Raw genomic sequence first — 20,819 nt, forward strand, 5'->3', positions numbered from 1 at the left:
ACACAGACAACTCAGCCTGTAGCACAGGGCGGTAGGAGCCATGATGAAGCCTAGCTGGAGCTGCAAGCATCACATCACCGTTAACCTAGACTGCTATGCTTCTGACCACCTCATGTCCAGTCTCTCTAGAAGGTACAGGTGAGATCAGGGCAGCAGCACGTCCCTGGGGTGGAGGCCTATGGGATCCCAGATGGTGTGATCAGGATGGGGCTTGGCCTGGCTCAAAGGCCTGGGGCTCAAAACCAACAGGTCTACCAGGAGCTTGAGCAGGTCCTGTCACCCCTCAGGCTGTGTTCCTGACCTAAAGCAGGTATGATGAGACCTTCACCGTGAGAATGGAATGAACAAGGCATTTTTGAGAGCATACTCAGCACACTGCAATGGCCAGGTAGTGTCTGCGCAGTCCCTCCAGAACAAACCTCATCTTTTCCCCTGCCTGGGTCATATCCAAGTGGACACAGTTCCTGGCAACCCCTCTTAAGGTCCAGTCCCCTGAGGGAAGGACCGCCCTGTGAGCAACAACAGCAGTGGCCAGGACACACAGTGTGAACACTGCTTCCCCCGTGTCCCTTGTCCCCCACCCGGCAACTCTAGCCACTACCCTCCCCTGTCCTGTTTCTCCTCAGGAGATGCTGGGCATCAGACCTGGCTTGCTGTGTGTTACTCACTCCTCACTCAAATACTCACCAGAACAAACACTCAGGTGGAGTCTCTCATTGCCGACACTGCCCAACCACAGACCTAGAGACTTCTCTGAGCCTCATTCCGATCCATCCATGCGGCTCCAGGGCAGATCCCAGAAGTCTACTACACTGTGCGCCTGAGGCTCGTAAGGCAGTGCCCGCTGGATGCTGAGCACCCACTATGGCAGGCCCTGGGGATGCCTCAATAAACACAGCAAGGGTCAGCCCAAAAGCAGAGAGGGGCACAAACATTTAGCTGGGATCCGAGGTCCCACAGTGGGATGGAAGAAGTGTGGGACAGCGCAGGTTTGAGGAGACCCCTGACACAGTGTGACACAGTGTGGGGGTCCCGGGAGGTTTCTAGGAAGGAGGCCTATAGGACCAACTGTTAGCGAGGTGAGGAGGAGGAAGCATCTAAAGCAAATGGAAACAGCCTGGGTAAAGGTCAGGACACCCAGAGAGGAAGATGAGCTTCAGTGATTCAAGCTGGCTGCAGGGAGAGAGTGGAGGGTGGGGGAGACAGCGTGGGGCTGGAGGAACCTGAAGAAGCCAGACTGAGCTGGACTTTGGAACCGTGCCAGGGTGCAGGCTGGACTTGGAGGGCCAGGGAAGGCAGAAGCACACGTCTGGCATTCTGAGCCAGTTTCTTAAGATCAATCTCTCTGTATCAATACAGATACAAGAATAGATTACATGTGGCTATGATTCCCATCAAGTGGCTTCTGACTCTGGTGACCCCATGTGAGTGGAGTGTAATTGCTTATAAGGGTCTTGAGGGCTGTAACTTCTCAAAAGCCAATCATCTCAGGCCCGTCTTCCCAGGGGCCTCTGGGTGCATTCAAACCACCAACCATTCAGCCACCTGATGAAATACAGGACAATCAAGGCAATCTATATGAACTATGACAGTGTAAACAAGGGTTCTCGGGCCTTGTGACTGCAGTGTGGAAGGGAGAGACACACACACACACACACACACACACACACACACCTCCAGAAGGCTTCTTGGAAGAGGCCTGAGAGCTAAGCCTGTGCCATAGGATGGAGCGGGGATCAGATGGCCCAAAAGGAAGGGGTGAGGGAGAGCAGCTGCATCACAATGGTCCACCAAGGAAGAATGGGCACCCTAGAGCGGGCAGTGGGGGGAGGCTGGAGGACAAAGGACCAGAAGAAGCAGGAAAATGTCTGGAATCCCACTTGGGAAACTGAAGAAGTAAGAAATGGGTTGGTGCAGGTCAGGCCCACAAGGCCCAGCCTGGGATGTCAGGCCCCAGGCTGCTGCTCCTTCCACACTCTGCTCCAAGCTCTGCCTGGTGGCCTGGTGACCCAGCTAAGGGTCTGCTGGGCAGGCAGTCACAGCTCTGCACCCTTTGCAGCCTGGACTCTAATCCATGAAGGTACCAAAGTGGTCCCCAATGTGTGTCTAGAGAAGCACTATCCCAGAATTCTCATGAAGTGCTAAGGGGCCTGATCCCATAAAGTGTTCTAAAGTGTCATCATTCCGTGGGGAAAACTGAGGCTAAGAAGGGTTAAGTCATTCTCATGAGGTTACTTGGACAGAAACAGGCACAGCCAGGACTCCAGAGTCTATTTGTAAACCAAAACCTTACAGAAAGGTTTTCAAGCTGTACTCCTTGCCTTCTCAACCTCCCCTCTGTCTTCACCCAGGTTTCCCTTCTGACATGAGCCTCCCTGTACCCACATTCCAAGATGACTCTCAATGTGCTACTCACCTCTCCTACGCCTGGTGCAGACATCACTAATCTATTACAGAGCTCACTCCATCACTCACTATAATACCTTCCATTGTTCCAGGATATGCAGCCTCAGAATCCTTCTGAACATAATACTCCAGGTAGTCACGAGAGATCAATTAGAGCTGGCATCCAAGAGGAAACCTATTTATCATCCTTGATTTAGTTTACAGAAGCTGGGTGACTGAGCCCCAGAGAGGGGACAAGACTGTCAAGGCCACCAGGTAATTTAGTGGCAAAGCCAAGTCTGGAGCCCAGGCTCGTGTTTCTCTCAGCTCATGACTCCCTTTGGTGAGCAGGGCTTAGAAAGTACCCTTTCATAGGCTGGTGGTCATCACAAATGCCACCAAACTAAATTCACCACTGTCATAAGGTGAAAATAACCAACACCCCATCAGCATCCCTGACTTCGATTCTCCAGAAATGGAATCTGCTCTGTGCGAACAAGGGAAGCTGGAAGCTACCTAAACTGGTCTGTGGATGCACCACTCTCAGGGCCCTTCCATGTGTCCTTGTCCTGGGCAGTCAGACAGCAGCCCCCATCCATGCAAAGCCCAAACTCCCAGGCCCCCCAAGAGTCTGAGAAAAAGTAGCCACTTACCACTGCTGGACTTCCTTCTCAGTAACTGTAAGAGAACAGAGAAAGTGGCCGTTCAGGAGAAGAGTTCGAGACAGGCCACAGGGCCGGGCACACCCCAGATGAGAGCCCCCCAACCCTCCCACCCATGGCCAGCTGTCCAGGTGAGGGCCGGAGGGGTGTGTGCTGACCAGCTCTGAACAGAAAATACTCCTCTGGTCAATATTCTCAACCAGGGGTGCTGTGTGGCTACCTCAGCAGAAGATAAACACCGCACCCCACCCCCATCCATAGATGCTGGAAGATCCACTTGACACACTCTCTTGTATTCTAGTGTCACTTCATCCTGCAGCCCTGGGGCTAGGAAGGTAGCTCTCACTCCTAGTCCAGCGTTTAAGACATGGTCATTCTCCCCCTCAATCACTGCAGGCAGGATGGCCAGGGAAGGTACTGCCCACTTCCCCACATGTGAAGGGGGGCAGCCTGGCCCAAGCTGTCCCCCAGCATCCTCTCACCCTTGACCATCCCTCTGGCCTTCCTCAGGGTCAGTCCTGCATTCTTTCACTGGTAAGACATGAACTGAGCCATGATCCCAGAGCTGGAACAAGCCATATAAAGTGGTCGAACCTCCAGCCAAGACCAAATAGTCGTTCTTTACTGAACCACAGTGAGAGGGGGGGAAAATGGGTTGGTTTTTTTGTTTTTCTGAAAATACTAAACTGGTTTCAAGCTGGAAATAAACCAATGTTCTCTTTAAAATCACTGAACAAGAACATCAAACCACTCCTGAAACCATTCTCAGATGCAGGAGTGTATCTCAAGCTCCCCGTGCCTTAGTTTCCTCATCTATCAAGTGGGAATAGTGGCTAGAGTTCCTGCCACCCAGCACTGTCCTGGGAATTAAGCCACAGCTGGTGTGAAAGCTCATGTGTCCCCGCAGAGGCCTGGCACCCGCAGAGGAGGCCTGGCACCCACAGAGGCCTGGCACCTGAATGTGCTCTATGTAGGGATGAAGGAGAGAATAGAAGAGCCTGCGGCAAAGTGGGTGATGGGTTGAGGTCAGGAGAGTATGGCAACTGGAATTTTTCCCAAAGAAATGGGAAGAGAAGCCCCAAGGGGGTGTCTTTGGTTGTTTGTGACTAAGCAGACTGCATTTCAAGACCATTCAAAGCAAGCTTGTAGCAGCTGCCAAATCCTGGGTGCCTGCTGAGCTCCAGGATCTGTGCCCAGAGCAAGCCTCTGTGCTGAGGCTCAGCTACCCCACCCACAGGCCTGACAGACGACAGCGGTTTTCTCTCCTAACTCCAAAGGGGGAAACAGAGGCACTAAAAGCCAGTATGTGTGTGGCTGGAACTCAGAACTCAAGGTCTGTGTCTCCAGCCTCTCCCACCCCAGCCTGGAAGCTTCCACCAAGACCCTCCTTGTGAGCACTCTCCTTCCGACAAGTCCCGTCCAGACACAGAAGAGGGGCAGTGGGGCCAGCCACCCGCACAGCCAGATCTGTTGTAAAAAAACGCACACAATTCTTTGGCAAAAGATACAAGATGTAGAGGGAAGGTGTCCCTGGTCTAACCCAGACTGAGTTGGCCTGGAGCTACCATCACATCCAGCTGTGTAGGACCACAGGGCTCAATGTGTCCAGGCCTGAAGGTACAGGAGGCCTCCTCACAGAACAGCTAGAAGCTTAGGGGCATGTGTCCTGGAGAGAAACTACTGCTGCTAAATGCTTTCCAGTGGACTACAATGCACAGTGACCCTGTGAACAGAGACCTGAGCCTTGCCCTGTCCTGTGCCTTCTTTACCATTTCTGACACGCTCCAGCTCATTGTTACAGTCACTACGTCAACCTGTCTTGTTGAGGGCCTTCCTTTCTCTAAACCTCCACCTTTCCAAGTTAAAAAAATTCATTTTAATGAAAGTTTACAGAGACTTAAGGTTTCTAGTTATTCATTGTTGCACTTTTCTCCCTACCCATGGCCTCCCCACCAATTCACTCTTCTCCTTGAAAAGAAAGAAAAAATCTTTCATTGTTATGCAATCCCTCCCCCCACCCCCAGTTCACTCCACTACACAGCCTTCACTCTGGACTCCTGTAATGACAAGAATACCCATTCATAAAGCCCTTGTAAACAGTTCTCTCCCTCATCTGTTTCAATGCAATATATATACATCATTCTTCCCCTCCTTTTCTGCCTTCCCTCAACCCTGATGTCAGTCCTGTTTTACAACAGTGGCCCTACGCAATATTTGTCTTCTTGTGACTGAGCTATTTCACTCAGCACCATGTCCTCCATGGTCATCCATTTTGCATAGTATCCCATTATGTAAATATACCACAGCTTCTCTATCCATTCGTTTGTTGATGGACACCTAGGTTGTTTCCAGCTCTTTGCTATTGTGAACAAAGCTGCAATAAACATGGGTGTGCATATATCTGCTTGGGTGGCAGTTATGGTTACTTTAGGGTAAATTCCCAGTAGTGGAATTGCTGGGTCAAATGGTATCTTTAAAAAAAAAACCTAAAAAAAATAAATAGATAAAAATTTAAAAAAAATGGCATCTCTATTTGCAACTTTTTGAGAAAGCGCCATACAGCCTTCCATAGTGGTTGTAACATTTTACACTCCCACCAACAGTGAATAAGGGTTCCAGTTTCTCCACAACCTCGCCAGCATTTGATGTTTGCTGTTCTGCTAAATTTTGCTGTTCTGACTGGGGTAAGATGATATCTCATAGTTGTTTTGAGATGTCTTTTTTTCAAGGACTAGTGTCTCCTGACAACATGCCCAAAGTAGGTGAGATGATGTCCCATCAGCACTGCTTCTAAGGAGCACCTCCAAGACGGACTGGTTTATTCTTCTGGTGGTCCATGGGATACTCAAAACTCCTTACCAACACCACAATTCAAAGGCATTGGTTCTTCTTCTGTCATCCTTATTCATTGTCATATTTTTAGCTTCATAAGAAGCAACTGAAAACACTATGGCTTGGATCTGATATACCTTAGTCTTTAAACTGACATCCTTGTTCCTCAGAACATTGGAGAGATCCTTGAGAGCAGATTTCCTAAATGCAACACAGCTTTTGATTTCCTGATTGTTGCTTCCATGCATGTTGATTGTGGATCCAAGTAAAATAAAATAAAAAGAAATAAAATCATTGACAATGTCAACCTTTTCTCCATCATGATGTTACCCACTGGACACAGGTTTAAATTATGCTCCACAGGCTCTAGCTATTTGCCTTTGGGCAAATGACTGCCCCTAGCTAAGCCTCAGTTTTCCTCTTCTGTGAGATGGGCTTGTTGTAATGATTAAAATATTTGCTGTTGTCCATATTCATAAGGATCCCCTCTATGTGATCCTGTTGTCCCAGTGAGAAGACTGAGGTTCAGATTGTCTCCTTTGTCCTTCTGGATGGGTCAAGACTGTAACTGTGACTCCAGCACTCAGGATGACTCTCCCCTCTTCAGCACCCTCTCACCCCTCACCCTGCCTACCCCAACACTGCCGAGGAGGCTCCATAACCTTGGCAAGAGGCAGCATCACATGACACAAACAGGTCCACTGGTGGCCTGGGGTGGTGTTTGGCTTCAAAAAGAGGGGCTACTTGAGACTCTCCCTCAGAGACCCCAAAGGGTCCTCCTCAGCGTCTCTCTGCCCTCAGGTTGAGTTCCCAGGACCCAGCAGTCGCAGGAAGCAAGGAGGGCACATGACCAACTGCCCATTCCTTACAACCATCCTTAGCACAGAAGACTGGGTGATCGGGAGGTAGCAAAGTCCCAGGAGACAGGATCTTGGGTCAGAAAGACAAGCTCGGCCAGCTGTCCAAAGCAGCTAATTAACCTTTAGGGGAAAGTTGTGGCTGGCAGGTCTCCCTGGCCCTGTGCCAGCACCAGCAGCTCTTAACTGCTTCACAGCCCGGAGCCTCGGAGACCAACTTTCCACCAGACAGACCCTCCAGGCAGGGGCTGGCAGCTCCACTATCAGCTACCACCCCAACCCCCCAACCCAGAGGTTCTGAAAGCCACACGGCACAGGTGAGGGGACACTGAGGCGTGGAGAGAGCCTCTGGGATACACAGCGGTCACTGCCAAGAGGATGGACAGCAGGCCCCCAGCCCAGGCCTGCTTGGTGCCAAGGACTATGCTCTTAACATTCTGTCTGGGTTTCCGGAAGCTCAGCCATTTCCTTGCCACCTACACAGTTCTTCCTACCCACCTGTCCAATGAGTCACTCGGGAATTTTCTCTTAAAAATTTCTGTTTTTACTTACTTGCCTTATCTACCTTCTGTCTAAGCAATAATATCCTAAGATTATCAGTGCCATGTGCTCATTGAGTTCTTCCCCTAATACAAAACAAAAATATAACCGTTAAATTAAAAAATGATTGCCCTTGCTCAAAGCTGGCTTCTTCAATCACCAAGCAGTTCCCCATCCTCGTTCCCAACTGAATGCTGTTGGAAGGTCACATTATCCACAGAGCTCTCCTGCCAAAAATGTTTAACCTGAGTCTAATCATGAGGCAAATCCAGGATGCAAGATAACAGTCTACAAGACAACTGGCCAGGATGCTTCAGGAATCAGTGCCAGGAAAGACAAAACAAGGTAGGGGCTCTTCTAGAAAAAGACAGTAGAGAGACAAGACAACTATGAGGAGTTGAACTGTGTCCCACAAAAGTACATGTATATAATGATATGATGTGGAAGATACAGGAGGGTCCTCCAAGATATGTTAAACCAATTAGCTGCAGGAGGATTAAAGGTAGAATGTAACACCCATTAAACCCATCACAGCTCTAACTGGATGTAAGGCAAGCTCCCCTGGGTGTGGTCAGTAATACCTTTTCCCTCAGCAGAGATAAAAGTGGAGAGAAAGCAGCCAAGGCCAGACCCTGAGCACCTTGCACAATGGAATTTGTTGGCACCACATCAACAGATGCTGAAGGAAATCACCACAGTCACCAAAGCTGGTGTTATGAACTTGGACTTTAAGACTGCTAAACTGTAAGAGAAGAAACTTCTGTTTGTTAAAGCCATCCACACTTATGGTAACTTTGTTAGAGCAGCCTTAGATACTAAGGCAACTACCATGTATACCTAGATTCACTGCAGCACAATTCACAACAACCAAAAAGCAGAAAGAGCCGAACTAGCAGAAGAGTGGATAAACAAAACGTGGTACAGACAGTGGAATGAGTTCTAACTCAGTCACACGGAGAAGTGACAGCTGGGTGAACCCTAAAACATTAGCTAACTGGATTTAAGTCACACTCAAAAAGGCAAGTATGCTCGCATACATGTGAAATATCTAGGGTAGACAAGTTAGCTGGCTGGCTGATATCTCAGTGGCAGTCTTGTCTTGGTGGCAGTCAGACAAGGGAAGCTTCTGGGATCCTTTTGCTGTGTGTTACTGTTTTGACTAAGGGCAAAGGCCAAGGTCTTCTCGAGGAGGGTGTGACTTTAAAATTGTTGATGAGGCGATGGGTTTGTGGGCTGGCCTGAGCCCTGGGGCCTTTGGAGTCTCCCTCCACTCTGGAAGTTAGCTGGCTGGCAACCGTCTCAGTGATGGTCTCATCCTGGTGGCAGTCAGGCAAGGGAAGTTTCTGGTGTCTTTTTGTTGTATGTTACTGTTCTGACTAAGGGCAAAGGCTGAGGCCTTCTTGAAGAGGGTGTAACTTTAAAATCCTTTGGCCCTTGGGCCGAATTATTAATTTTAGAAGAATATTGTTTTAAAGACACAGCAATCATTTGTCTATTTGCTGTACTGAACAACTTGGAGTTGCTGTGATGCTGAACACTATTTCATAGTTGTGTCAAATACTATAATGGTTATCCATTATGTACAGTGTTTGGATGAGCTTCCAGATTGATTCATGTTGGGAAGCAGGAGTGGCAACCACTTCCTAAACTAGATGCCTCTGGAAACTCTACAGACTGTCTTACAAATGTACAGAAATTATGTTAATTATAGAACAGAGTTCAGGTCTTTTGTGCAAAGCTTACATATTTGACTCGACAACACTTAACTACTGTTAAATGAGACTAGTGCTGTTATATCTGGGGGAATATTCTTCTACTTTGCACGTCACTCTGTCAATGTGCTGTAGGAGGTGGTGTTGTTGCTACGTACCATCGAGTCGCTTGCGACTCACAGAGATCCTATATACAGCAGCCCTAAACTCTGCTCTGTCCTGTGCCAATATAATTGTCTCCTACACACTCATCCGGATTGCCCCAGTCACCAAATCAATCCACCTCCCAGAGGGCCTTACCCTCCTGTGCCTGCCCTGCATGCACCCTCCCAAGCATGATGTCCTTCTCCAAGGACCGGTCTCTCCTTACAACATGACCAAAGTATGTCAGACGAAGCCTCAGAATCCTTGCCTCCAAGGAGCAGGCTGGTTTAACCCTCTCCAGGATGAATCTGTTTGTTTTCTTAGCAGTCCATGGTACCCTCAACACTCTTCTCCAAAACCAAAGCTCAAAAGCATCAATTCTCCTTCTATCCTCCCTGGTCTTTGTCCAGGTCTCTGATGCATAACAAATAGATTGCAAAGACCATGGCCTGTACCAGACACACCTTAGTCTCCAGAGACACACCGTTGCTCTTCAGTACCTCTTTCCCATCGCAATACGTCTTTTAATTTCCTGGCTGCTGGTGGCAAGAGTGTTGATTGTGGAGCCAAGCAAACTAAAGCTGTGAACAATCTCAGTCTCTTCACCATCCATCCTGATGCTGCCAATTGGTCCAGTGGTGAGAATCTTTGTCTTCTTGACATTGAGCCTCAATCCATATTGAAGGCTGCAGTCCTTGACCCTCAGCAGCAAGCACTTCAGGTCCTCCTCAGTTTCAGCAAGCAGGGTTGTGTCATCTGCATAACTCAGATTGTTGATAGATCTTCTACCAATCCTGATGCTGCATTTCTCCCCATAGAGCCCAGCCTCCTGGATGATCTGTTCTGCATACAAGTTGAAAAGGTATGGAGACAGGACACATCCCTGGTGTACACCCTTCCCAATTTTGAACCATGCAGTGTTTCCTTGCTCTGTTCTGATGACTGCCTCTTGGTTCAAGTGTAAGTTTTGCATTAGCATGATCAAGTATTCTGAGATTCCCATTCTTCTCAGAGTCAGCCACAGTTTGTTATGGTCCACACAGTCAAACACCTTTGCAAAATCAATGAGGCACAGATAGACATTCCTCTGGTATTCCCTGCTTTCAGCCAAAATCCATCTAACATTAGCTACAATATCCCTAGTACCACGACCCCTTCTAAACCCAGGCTGGACTTCTGGAAGTTCTCTGCTGATGTGCTATTCCAGTCGTTTTTGGATAATCTTCGTAGAATCTTGCTTGCACGTGAAATCAATGATATTGTTCTATAGTTTCCACACTCTGTTGGGTCACCTTTCTTTGGGATGGGAACAAATATAGATTAGATCTCTTCCAGTCAGTTGTCCAAGGGTTGTTTTCCAGATTTCTTGACACAACTTGGTGAGCACATCCAGGGCAGCATCTGTTAGCTGAAATATGTCAACTCATATACCATCTATTCCTGGGGCCTTATTTTTTGCTATTTCCCTCAAAGCAGCTTGAACTTCTTCCTTCATCACCCTAAGCTCTTGCTTATATGTTGTTTCATGAAATTCTTCTGTGTCTGTCAATTCCTTTCGATAAAATGACTCAGTATTTGCTGTGATGCTGAACCTTGTGCCATGGGGATATCAAATACCATAATGGTTTCCCATTGTGGACAGTGTTTGGTGGAGCTCCCAGTTGTAAAACAGGTTGGGAAGCAGGAGTGGCATCCACTTCCTAAACCACATGCCTCTGGAAACTTTATGAACTTGGAGAAACAATGATAGCTATGGAAAGGCCTTAGGTCTTTTGTTCATAGAGTCACTATGAGTCAACCTCGACTCGACGGCAATCAACAACAGACAGGTGTATGTTATTTGGTTCCATCATGTTGACTATGACTCATAGTGATTCTATAAAGAGAGCTGAACCTTGTCCTATCCTCACCATCCTCACGATCTCCAACAGGCTCAAGTCCATTGTCACAGGCACTGTGTCAGCCCATCTTGTTTAGGGTCTTCCTCTCTTTCTCTGCCCCTTCCTTTCCCAGTTATGTTGTCATTTTTCAAGAACCTGCCTCTTCAGAGAGCATGCCCAAAGAGAGTGAGATGACGTTTCACCATCCTTGCCTTTAAGGAGCGCCCTGGTGGTACTTCCTCCAGGACAGATGTATTTGTTCTTTAGACAGACTAGGGGATATTCAGTATTTTTATCCAGTACCACAACTAAAAGGCACCAATTCTTCTTCCATTAATCTATTCATCGTCTAACATTCAGAAGCCTAGAAAATAACTGAAATACCATGGCTTTAATCAAGTGCATCGTAGTCTTTAAACTGACATCCTTGCTCTTTAGCATTTTGGTGAGGTCCTTGACAGCAGATCTTCCCAACGCAAGAGATTTTTTGAGTTCTTTTTTTTTTTTAAATAAAATTTTTCATTATAATTGTGATCTTAATGAAAGTTTACAGAAAAGTTAGATTTTCATTCACTCATTGTTGCACATTTTATTCCCTCTCCCATCCTTCCCCCTCTCCCAGTTCACTTTTTTTTTTAAATTAATTTCAAAGAACGTTTACAGAGATTTTAGATTTCCATTCATTCATTGTTACATTTTTCTCCCTGCCCACCCCTCTCCCCAGTTTGCTCTTCTCTTTGAAAAGTAAAAGAAAAATTCTTTCATTGGTATACAATCCCCCCCACCCAATACACTCCACTATGCAACCTTCATAACCATAATACCCAATCATACATCACTTTTAAACTGTTCTCTTCCTTATCTGTTTCAATGTAGTATACATAATTTATCCAATTTTTATCAGTCTCACCCCAACCCTGATGTCAGCCGCATTCTACAACAGTGGCACTACGCAGTATTTGTCCTTTTGTGACTGAGATATTTCACTCGGCATAATGTCCTCCAGGGTCACCCATTTTGAATAATATTGTATGAGTTCCTTGTTTTTCAACACAGCACAGTATTCCATCATGTGAATATACCAGAGCTCTCTATCCATTCATTTGCTGATGGACACTTAGGTTGTTTCCAAGTCTTTGCTACTGTGAACAAAGCCACGATAAACATGAGTGTGCATATATCTGCCTGGGTGACAGTTATGGTTTCTTTATGGTATATTCCCAGTAGAGGAATTGCTGGGTCAAAGGGTATTTCTGTTTGCAACTTTTTGAGAAAACACCATACAGCCTTCCATAGTGGTTGCACCATTTTACACTCTCAGCAACAGTGAATAAGGGTTCCAGTTTCTCTGCAACCTTGCCAGCATTTGTTGCTTGCAGCTCCGTTAAATTTTGCTATTCTGACTAGGGTGAGATGATAGCTCATAGTTGTTTTGACTTGCATCTCTCTTAGAGCTAGGGATTTTGAACATTTCTTCATGTGCTTGTTGGCCATCTGTCTTTTTTTTAATTATTAAATTTTATTAATTTTAATGAACATTTACAGTGATTTTGGGTTTTCATTCATTCATTGTTGCACTATTTTCTCTACCCTCCTCCCCAGTTTGTTCTTCCTGTGCCCATTTTTCAATTGGATTGTTTACTTTTATCTTGTTGTGGTGCATCTTTTGATTTCTTAACTGCCATTACCATGGTTGTTGAATGTGTATCCAAGAAAAATGAAATTTCTGGCAACTTCAATCCTTCCTCTATCATGAGCAATGCCTATTGCTCCAGATGCAAATTTTGTTTTCTTGATGTTAAGATGTAATCCATACAGAAGGCTATATTCTTCAATATTTAAGGGTATGCTGTTGTTGTGTTTCGTAGAGTTGAAACTGACCCATAGGTGACCCTCCAGTGGGTTTTCAGAGGCAGCTTAATCACATGGGAGAAGATTGCCCATATTTCTCCAGTAGAGCAGCCACTGGATTTGAACTGCAGGCCTTTAGGATGGCAGCACAGTTCCTTACCAGTAGGCCATCAGAGCTCCCTTTTTACGGGTGTAGAAACCAAAATTTATAATGGTTACCAGGAGTGAGCGTTAGGGATGGGAAAGGGAGACACACTGCTTAGGGGGGACTGAGTTTCTGTTAAAGGTGAATGGAGAAATCTGTCGTCAGTGGTGATGGCTGAACAACACGGCCAACAAAATTAATATCACTGAGTAGCATATGTGAAGAATATTGGAATATTACATGTTTTGTTACATATATACGTGTTGCTGTTAGTTACCACTGAGTCAGTTCCAACTCCTGGCAACCCCACTGTGTGCAGAGGAAATCGGCTCCATGAGGTTTTCAAGGTTGTGACCTCTCAGAAGCCAATCACCAGGCCTTTCCTCTGAGGCACTTCTGGTTCTGAACAGCTTCAAACTACCAACCACATGGCTCATGGTCGAGTGTTTAAACCTTTATACCACCCAGCCACCATCATCAATATTGTTACCACAAGTTAAGAGAGAGAAATAAGGCAACCAAATACTATGTGTGATCCTGGATTGGATCCAAGACAGACAAGAAATCAATTATCCAGTCATCAGGAAACAGAATCATGGACCGGCTAAAAGACACCACGGAAGATTCAATGCTAGCTTTCTTAGGAATAGGAAAAACAGTGCTGCAATCGAGTAGATGAATGCTCTTAGTCTTTGGAGACATACACTGAAGTGTTTAGGCTTAAAAGGTCAGGATGTCAGTAGCTTCTTGCCAAAAAATTCAGAAATATAAATACTCATCCTAGTCCACAGGGAGCTTTTGTGGTCTAATGGGTAGGAAGGTGCGCTGCCAAACCAAAGACAAGCAGTTAGAAACTACCAGCTGGTCAATGGGAGAAGGATGGGCCATTGTCTCCCATGCAATTTTTAGCTTCTGAAAACCCACTGAAAGTCAACTATGAGTCAGTTCCAAGTCAACAGCAACGAGATTGGTTTTATTTTGTTTTGTTTTTGAGCTATCTGGTGGCTAGCGGACAGAGAATTATGGGTGAGGAAATCTGCCACTCCACAGGCGGTCCATTCTAATCCACCAGCTGCTCCGTGGGAGAAAGATGGGTCATCTCTTCCCAGTGCAACCTGCAGTCTCTGAAAATCTGCTGGCGGGTCAGCAGTTGGTTCTGACTGAACAGCATCTAACTACGATAACATTATTAAGAGAGGATACAATGAGGCAAAATGCTGACAGCTGGAGAATCTAGATGAAAGGTACAAGGTGTTCAATGCCCTATTATTTCAGTATTTTCTTAGAGGTGTTTTGGTGGTATTTTTTTTAAGATTAATGACTGTCCTTGTTACCCCTTTACCACCATCTCCAGTAACCATACCATCATGATAACCATGCCTGTGTGTGCCCCTCACCACTTCATCTTGCCCAGGGCCCTCCAGGAGGCCTGTGGGTCCTGCCCAGGCACCATCTTCCAGGAGCTTCCACAGGCAGTAGGAGAAGGTAAAGAATTTAAAGGCCTGGGGGTAAGAGGACAATTACTCAGTCCCAGCTTCCTTGGCCCAAACACAAAGCAATATTTCCCTTTTCCTACAACTTCTCAGGCCCAAGGCAGCACAAGTGAAGGCCAATTTCAGTGGTATAACCAGCACCCTGGGACCCTACTCACTCCTAAACGTGTGATTCCTGTTACTGGATGAACTGTTACCCAGACACAAATATTGAAGGTCTAACCTCTAGTGCCTGTGAACGTGACTCTGGAAATAGAATCTCTGGAGATGGTCTTAGTTAACACGATGTCATAGTGTAACAGGATGGAGCCTAAGCCAATATGGTTGATGTGCTTTTAGAAAAAAAGGGGAGAGGGAGACACAAGAATGGGAACCACAGGCAGAGAAGAATCTCCCCAGAGCTTCAACCAGCATAGCCCTGATGATACCTGGTTTCTAACTTCGAGCTTCCAGAGCCGAGAGACAATACCGCTCTGTTGTGTTGAGCCACTAGCCTGTGGAACTTTGTTAAAGCAGCCCCAGGACACTAAGCATCCCCTTCGATCTTCTCTGGGTTTGCCTCCAGGCCTTTGTACTTGTGACTCTATTTGTCCTAAACACTCTTCCTCACCTCTTTCACCTAGGTAGTCCCTATTCCTCTTTCAGGTGCCAGCTGAGACATCCCTTCTCTGGGACACCCTCTGGTCCTCTCAGAAGACCTTCTCACTCATGGAAATCACTGTTTTGTTTTCCCACAGGTTTGCCCATAGATTAAGAACAGAGGGTCAGAGGAGGCCTTGGCTATCCTGAACGGTGAAGAGGGAAAGGAAGTGGCAAAGCAGAGAAAAGGCTCTGTGGTCAGCCAACCTGTCCTTTAGGCAAGATTCCCTGACCCAGGGGATTGGTCTTGGGCAAATGACATCCTTGAGGCTTGGTTTGCTCATCTGAAAAATGGGACAATTAGTAGTCTCTATTATACAAAGTCATCTGCATACTATTGAAAAGTCTTCCTCCAATACTGATGGCACATTCTTCTTATAGTCTTGCTTCTCAAATGATTTGCTCAGCATACAAACTGAATGTTTCTGTTGTCATTATGTGCCATCAAGTTGACTCTGACTCATAGCAAACCTATGTACAACAGCTCTGAACCCTGCTCTTTCCTGAGCCAATTTCACCATCTCTGACACAACTACCCCTATTATCCTAGTCACTGAGTCAATCCATCTCATCCAAGGTCTTCCTTTCTTCTGCTGTCCATCCATCCTTCCAAGCATGATGCCCCTTCTCCTAGAACTGGTCCCTCCTTGCAACATGCCCAGAGTATGTCAGATGGAGCTTCAAAATCCTTGCCTCCAAGGAGCAGCTTGGTTTCACTCTCTTCAGCATGAACCTGTTTGTTCTCTTCACAGTTCATGGTACATTCAATATTCTTCTCCAGCACCACAGCTCAAATGTATTGATTCTTCTTCTACATCCTTAGACACTGTCCAGCTTTCTGATGCATAGCAAGTAATCAGGCAGACCTTAGTCTCTAGACTGACATCATTGCTCTTCAGTACTTTGAAGAGGTCCTTGAGAGCAGATATGCAATTTGTCTTTTGATTCCCTGGCTGCTGCTACCAAGAGTCTTGATTGTGGAGCCAAATAAGCTGAAGCTGTTAACAATCTCAATCTCTTCATCATCTATTATGATGCTGTCAGTTGGCACAGTGGTGAGAATCTTTGTTTCTTTATGTTGAGTTTCAGTCCATATTTAAGGCTGCAGTCCTTGACTTTCTGTGGCAAATGCCTCAGGTCCTCCTCTGTTTCAATAAGTAAGGTTGTGTTACCTGCATAATGCAGGTTGTTGATGAGTCTTCCTCCAATCTTAATGTCATCTTCTTCCTCATAGAGCCCAGCCTCGCAGATGATCTGTTCCACATATAGATTGAAAAGGTACAGAGATAGGATGCATCCCTGGTGTACACTCTTCCTGATCTTCAATCATGCAGTGTTTCCTTGCTCTGTTCTTATGACTGACTCCTCGTCCAAGTATAGGTTTTGCATAAGCACAATCAAGTGTTGGTATGAAGAAAGTATAAAGCCTTGATGTAAATCTTTCCTTATTTTTTTTTTATTGGCTGTTGTTGTTATGTGCCGTCGAGTCGTTTGCGACTCATAGCGACCCTATTTACAACAGCCCTAAACCCTGCTCTATCCTGTGCCAATCGCATTGCCTCTGACACACCCATCCCGATTACCCCAGTCACTGAATCAATCCACCTCATAGAGGGTTTTCCCCTCCTGCGCTGTCCCTCCACCCTACCAAGCATGATGTCCCTTTCCAAGGACCTGTCTCTCCTTACATGTCCAAAGTATGTCAGACGAAGCCCCAGAATCCTTGCCTCCAAGGAGTAGCCTGGTTTAACCCTCTCTAGGATGAATCTGTTTGTTTTCTTGGCAGTCCATGGTACATTCAATACTCTTCTCCAGCACCACAGCTCAAATAATAATTCATATACAATGTGTTTCACATCTTTCCTGATTTTTAAGTTATATGGTATTCCCTTGTTCTCTTCAGGCTACTGATTTTTGTTCTAGGTATAGATTTCATATGGTCATAATTAAGTGTTCTGGGGATTATTCATAATTTGTTTTGATCCACACAGTCAAATGCCTTAGTATAATCATAAAATAGAAGTAAATTTCTTTCTGGTGTTCTCTGCTTTCAACAAAGATCTATCTGATATCAGCAATGATATTTCTTATGTCACGGCCTCTTCTGAATCCAGTTTGAATTTCTGGCTTGAGTTCCCCATTGATGGTCCAGCCATTTTTTAAAAATCTTCACCAAGATTTTACTTGAATGTGGTATTAATAATATTGTTTGATTTGTAATAATAATTTCCACATTCTGTTGGATTACCATTTTGGAAATCAGATCAAATATAGAAAACCTGAAGTACTTACCACATAAGATCAAAAACTACAATACACGTTATATGTCAACATCACAAAAACCAAAATCCTCGCAACTGGACAAACAGGAACATTGTTACAGATGGGAAATAGATTGAAATTGTCAATTATTTCGTTTTTCTTGGATCCACAATCAACATCAATGAAGCAGCAGTTAAGAAATCAAAAGATGTATTACTTTGGGGAAATATGCTGTCAAGGACCTCTCCAAAGTTCTAAAGAGCAAGGATGTCAGTTTAAAGACTAAGGTGTGCCTGATGCAAGCCATGATATTTTCAATGGCTTCCTATGCTTCTGAAAATTTGGATAATGAATAAAGAAGATCAAAGAAGAACTGATGCCTTTGGATAGTGGTGTTGTAGAAGAGTATTAACTATACCATGGATTCCAAATAAATTTACCTTGGAAGAAGTGCAGCCAAAGAGCTCCTTAGAAGGAGTGACAGCAAAATTTCATCTCATGTACTTCGGGCATATATTTTAGAGAAACTTAATCTTAGAGAGAGACTTGCTGGGAAAGGGAGAGGGTTAGAGAAAGAGAGGAGCTCTTCAACAAGATGGATTGACTCAATGACACATGGACTTGAGTATGACAGAGATTGTGAGGAAGGCACAGGAGAGGGCAAGGTTCAGATCTGTGTTCACAAGGGCCCTATGAGTCAGAGCCGACTTGATGGCGTCTAACAACAACAACAACAATCTTACAGAGTAAGGAGCTCCGGTGACCTAGTAGGGAAGGAGTTGCACTGCCAACTCAAAGGTAGGGTTTGAATCAACCAGCTGCTCCAAGAGAGAAAGATGGAGCAATCTCCTCCCTTGCAATTTGCAGCCTCTAAAAACTAGCCAGAGGGTCAGCTGTGAGTTGACTCCAACTCAACAGCAACGAGAGAGAAATCTTACAGACTTGTTGGAAGATTTCTATAGGAGGATGCCCTGAACGTGCTTGGCACAAAGTCTAGTTCGCTAGAAAGGCTCATTCCCTCACCTTCCAGCTGGACGCTAAACCCACAGAGGACAAGGTACTTCCCCTGCTCATCCTAGCTTTCCCCGGGAACCCAGCCCAGCATCCTATACACAGGAGGCAGAGAATAATCTCTTGGTTTCCCCACTGTCCTCAAGCCGCTTGGCTGGGTTTGGAACACATCCTAAAACTCATTTCTCACAACATGTTTACCTTCACAATTACACCCGGTTTCAGTCAATTTTTAAAATGAGCTGCCATTCTCCAGCACACACGCCTGCTATCAGGCAGGAAGGGCCAGGATAGAAAATCTGCTGTGGACAATTGTTCTAAGTGGACCAGCGCACGCTCCACATGTCTGGAGCAGTGGCAGGCTGAGCCCTCACCTTGTCTTGTACAATTGAAGTCTGGATTACTCCAAACTAACTTCTCTGGTTCTCAGTGTTCCTATATATAGAAAAATCAAACCAAACCCACCAATACTGACTTATAAGGGGGGGGAACAAAGTCTCACCAGGCACAGCCACTGAGGAGTGAGCAGAAGATTCCCCAGCTTTGAGTTGACATGGCTATGAGGAGATAGGGGACTGTGCAACCACTCTCCCCCTCCCCCACTAGGGGAGGCAGGCTCCTGCGCTGAGTGGGTAAGGGTCTGGATGGAAGCTAGGGGTGGTCCCAGCTATTCCACTGACACCAGGTCCACAGCACTGAACCCCAATGGGGCCAATGCAGCGCCTGCAGCCTCCTCCCACCACCAGAAGTAGCATTTCTAAGGCTGCTTCCCACCCACCTCCCTCCACACAGCTCTTGTCTGCTAGGAACGAACACGAAAGCCAGTCCCAGGAGCCCAGGATAAATGTTGAGTCTGACTTTGATTTCCCTAAAGCAAAATACCTCTCTTCTGACTGCAACGCAACTCAAACATGGTGGGAACAGAGAGCAGGGGCTGGCGGCCCCCACAGATGCACTGGCTGCAGCAGGAGCACTCACCAGCATCTGTCAGGGTGCTGCAGTGACCTCCTCAGACACCTCCTCCTTTGTCTTTGCAGACCCTGAGTCCGTCTCCAGGGACAAAGATTGAGTGAAGTAGCCTCCATGCCTTCCCAGTCCCTCCACAAGGTGGGGGACCTCTCAGACTTAACACAAAAAAAGAACACAGCAACCCCTCATTACCTATGCAACTCTCCCTCCAGTTCTGACTGCTGACTGCCCCTCCCTCCCAAAGTGCTGCAGCTGGCCTGGGCCTTCCTCCTCGGGCTTCTCCCCCAGTCCATTGGGCCCACCTTCTTTGCTCAACCTCCAAACACAGGTTGGTCTCAAGCATTAGGTTGGTATCAATCAGTACAGTAACTAATGGTGTCAGTCCACCCTCATGGCCCTATCATTCTAGACCATGTTGTTGTTAGGTTCCATCAAGTAAAACTCATAGCAACCCCTATGAAGAACAGATCTGAACCCCGTCCAATCCTGAACCATCCTTATCATCCCAATATATTTGAGTCCATTGCCACAGACACTATCAAACCACCTGATTGAGAGTCTTTCTCTCTTTTGCTGACCCTCTATTTTTCCAAGTATGATGTCCTCTCCAAGGAAGAGCCTCTACAACATGCCCAAAGTATGTGAGACGAAGCTTCACTCTCCTTGCCACTCAGGAGCACTCTGGCTGCACCTCCTCCAAGACCTAACTGTCTGTTCTTTTGTCAGTCCATGGGGATCTTCAGCATTCTTCTCCAACACCAGTGTTCAAAGGCAGCACTTGTTTCTCCTGTCATTTCTTATTCCGTGTCCAGCTCTCAGGTGCACAGCAAGTGACTGAAAAGACTGTAGCCAAGGTGTACTTTAGTCCTCAAATTAACATTATTGATCCTCAATAATTTGGAGAGGTCCCTGACTACAGACTTTGCCAGAGCAATAGGCCTCCTGATCTCCTAACTGCTGGCACCAAGTGTTTTGATTGTGGATGCAAGTAAAATGAAGTCATTGCCAGTTTAAATCTTTTCTCCCTCTTTCATGATGTTGCCTATTGGGTCAAGTGAGGATCTTTGTTTTCTTGAATTTGAGATGTAGACTCAAATTCGCAGACTGTAGTCTCTGATCTTCTGCATTAGGTGCTTCCAGTCCTCACTTTCAGCAAGCAAGGTTGTGTCATCTGCATAACAAAAGTTACTGACAAGTCTACCTCCATTCCTGATGCCACAATCTTCTTCATGGCATCTAACTTCTCTAATAATTTGCTCAGCATACAGATTGAATAAATATGGAGAAAGGATATAACCCTCATGCACATCTTTCTAAATTTTAAACCATGTAGTGTTCCCCAGGAATAGATGGTATACCAATTGAAGTATTTCAGATAACAGATGTTGCCCTGGATGTGCTCACCAAGTTGTGCCAAGAAATCTGGAGAACAACCAC

General features: G+C 46.0%; 1 protein-coding gene across 1 annotated transcript in view; it reads right to left on the reverse strand.

Moving 5' to 3' along the window:
* LOC102871389 (neuronal calcium sensor 1-like) overlaps positions 1-20,819 on the reverse strand; it is a 72,214-nt gene that overhangs the window by 18,396 nt on the left and 32,999 nt on the right. The window contains exon 2 of the mRNA XM_006892456.1: positions 3,039-3,063. Within this exon, the coding sequence (XP_006892518.1) occupies positions 3,039-3,063 (25 nt within the window). The remainder of the gene's footprint in view (positions 1-3,038; positions 3,064-20,819) is intronic.

Source organism: Elephantulus edwardii, unplaced genomic scaffold (genome assembly GCF_000299155.1).
Source record: "Elephantulus edwardii isolate Elephantulus edwardi_28Jun2011 unplaced genomic scaffold, EleEdw1.0 scaffold00116, whole genome shotgun sequence".
In the NCBI taxonomy this organism is placed as follows: domain Eukaryota; kingdom Metazoa; phylum Chordata; class Mammalia; order Macroscelidea; family Macroscelididae; genus Elephantulus; species Elephantulus edwardii.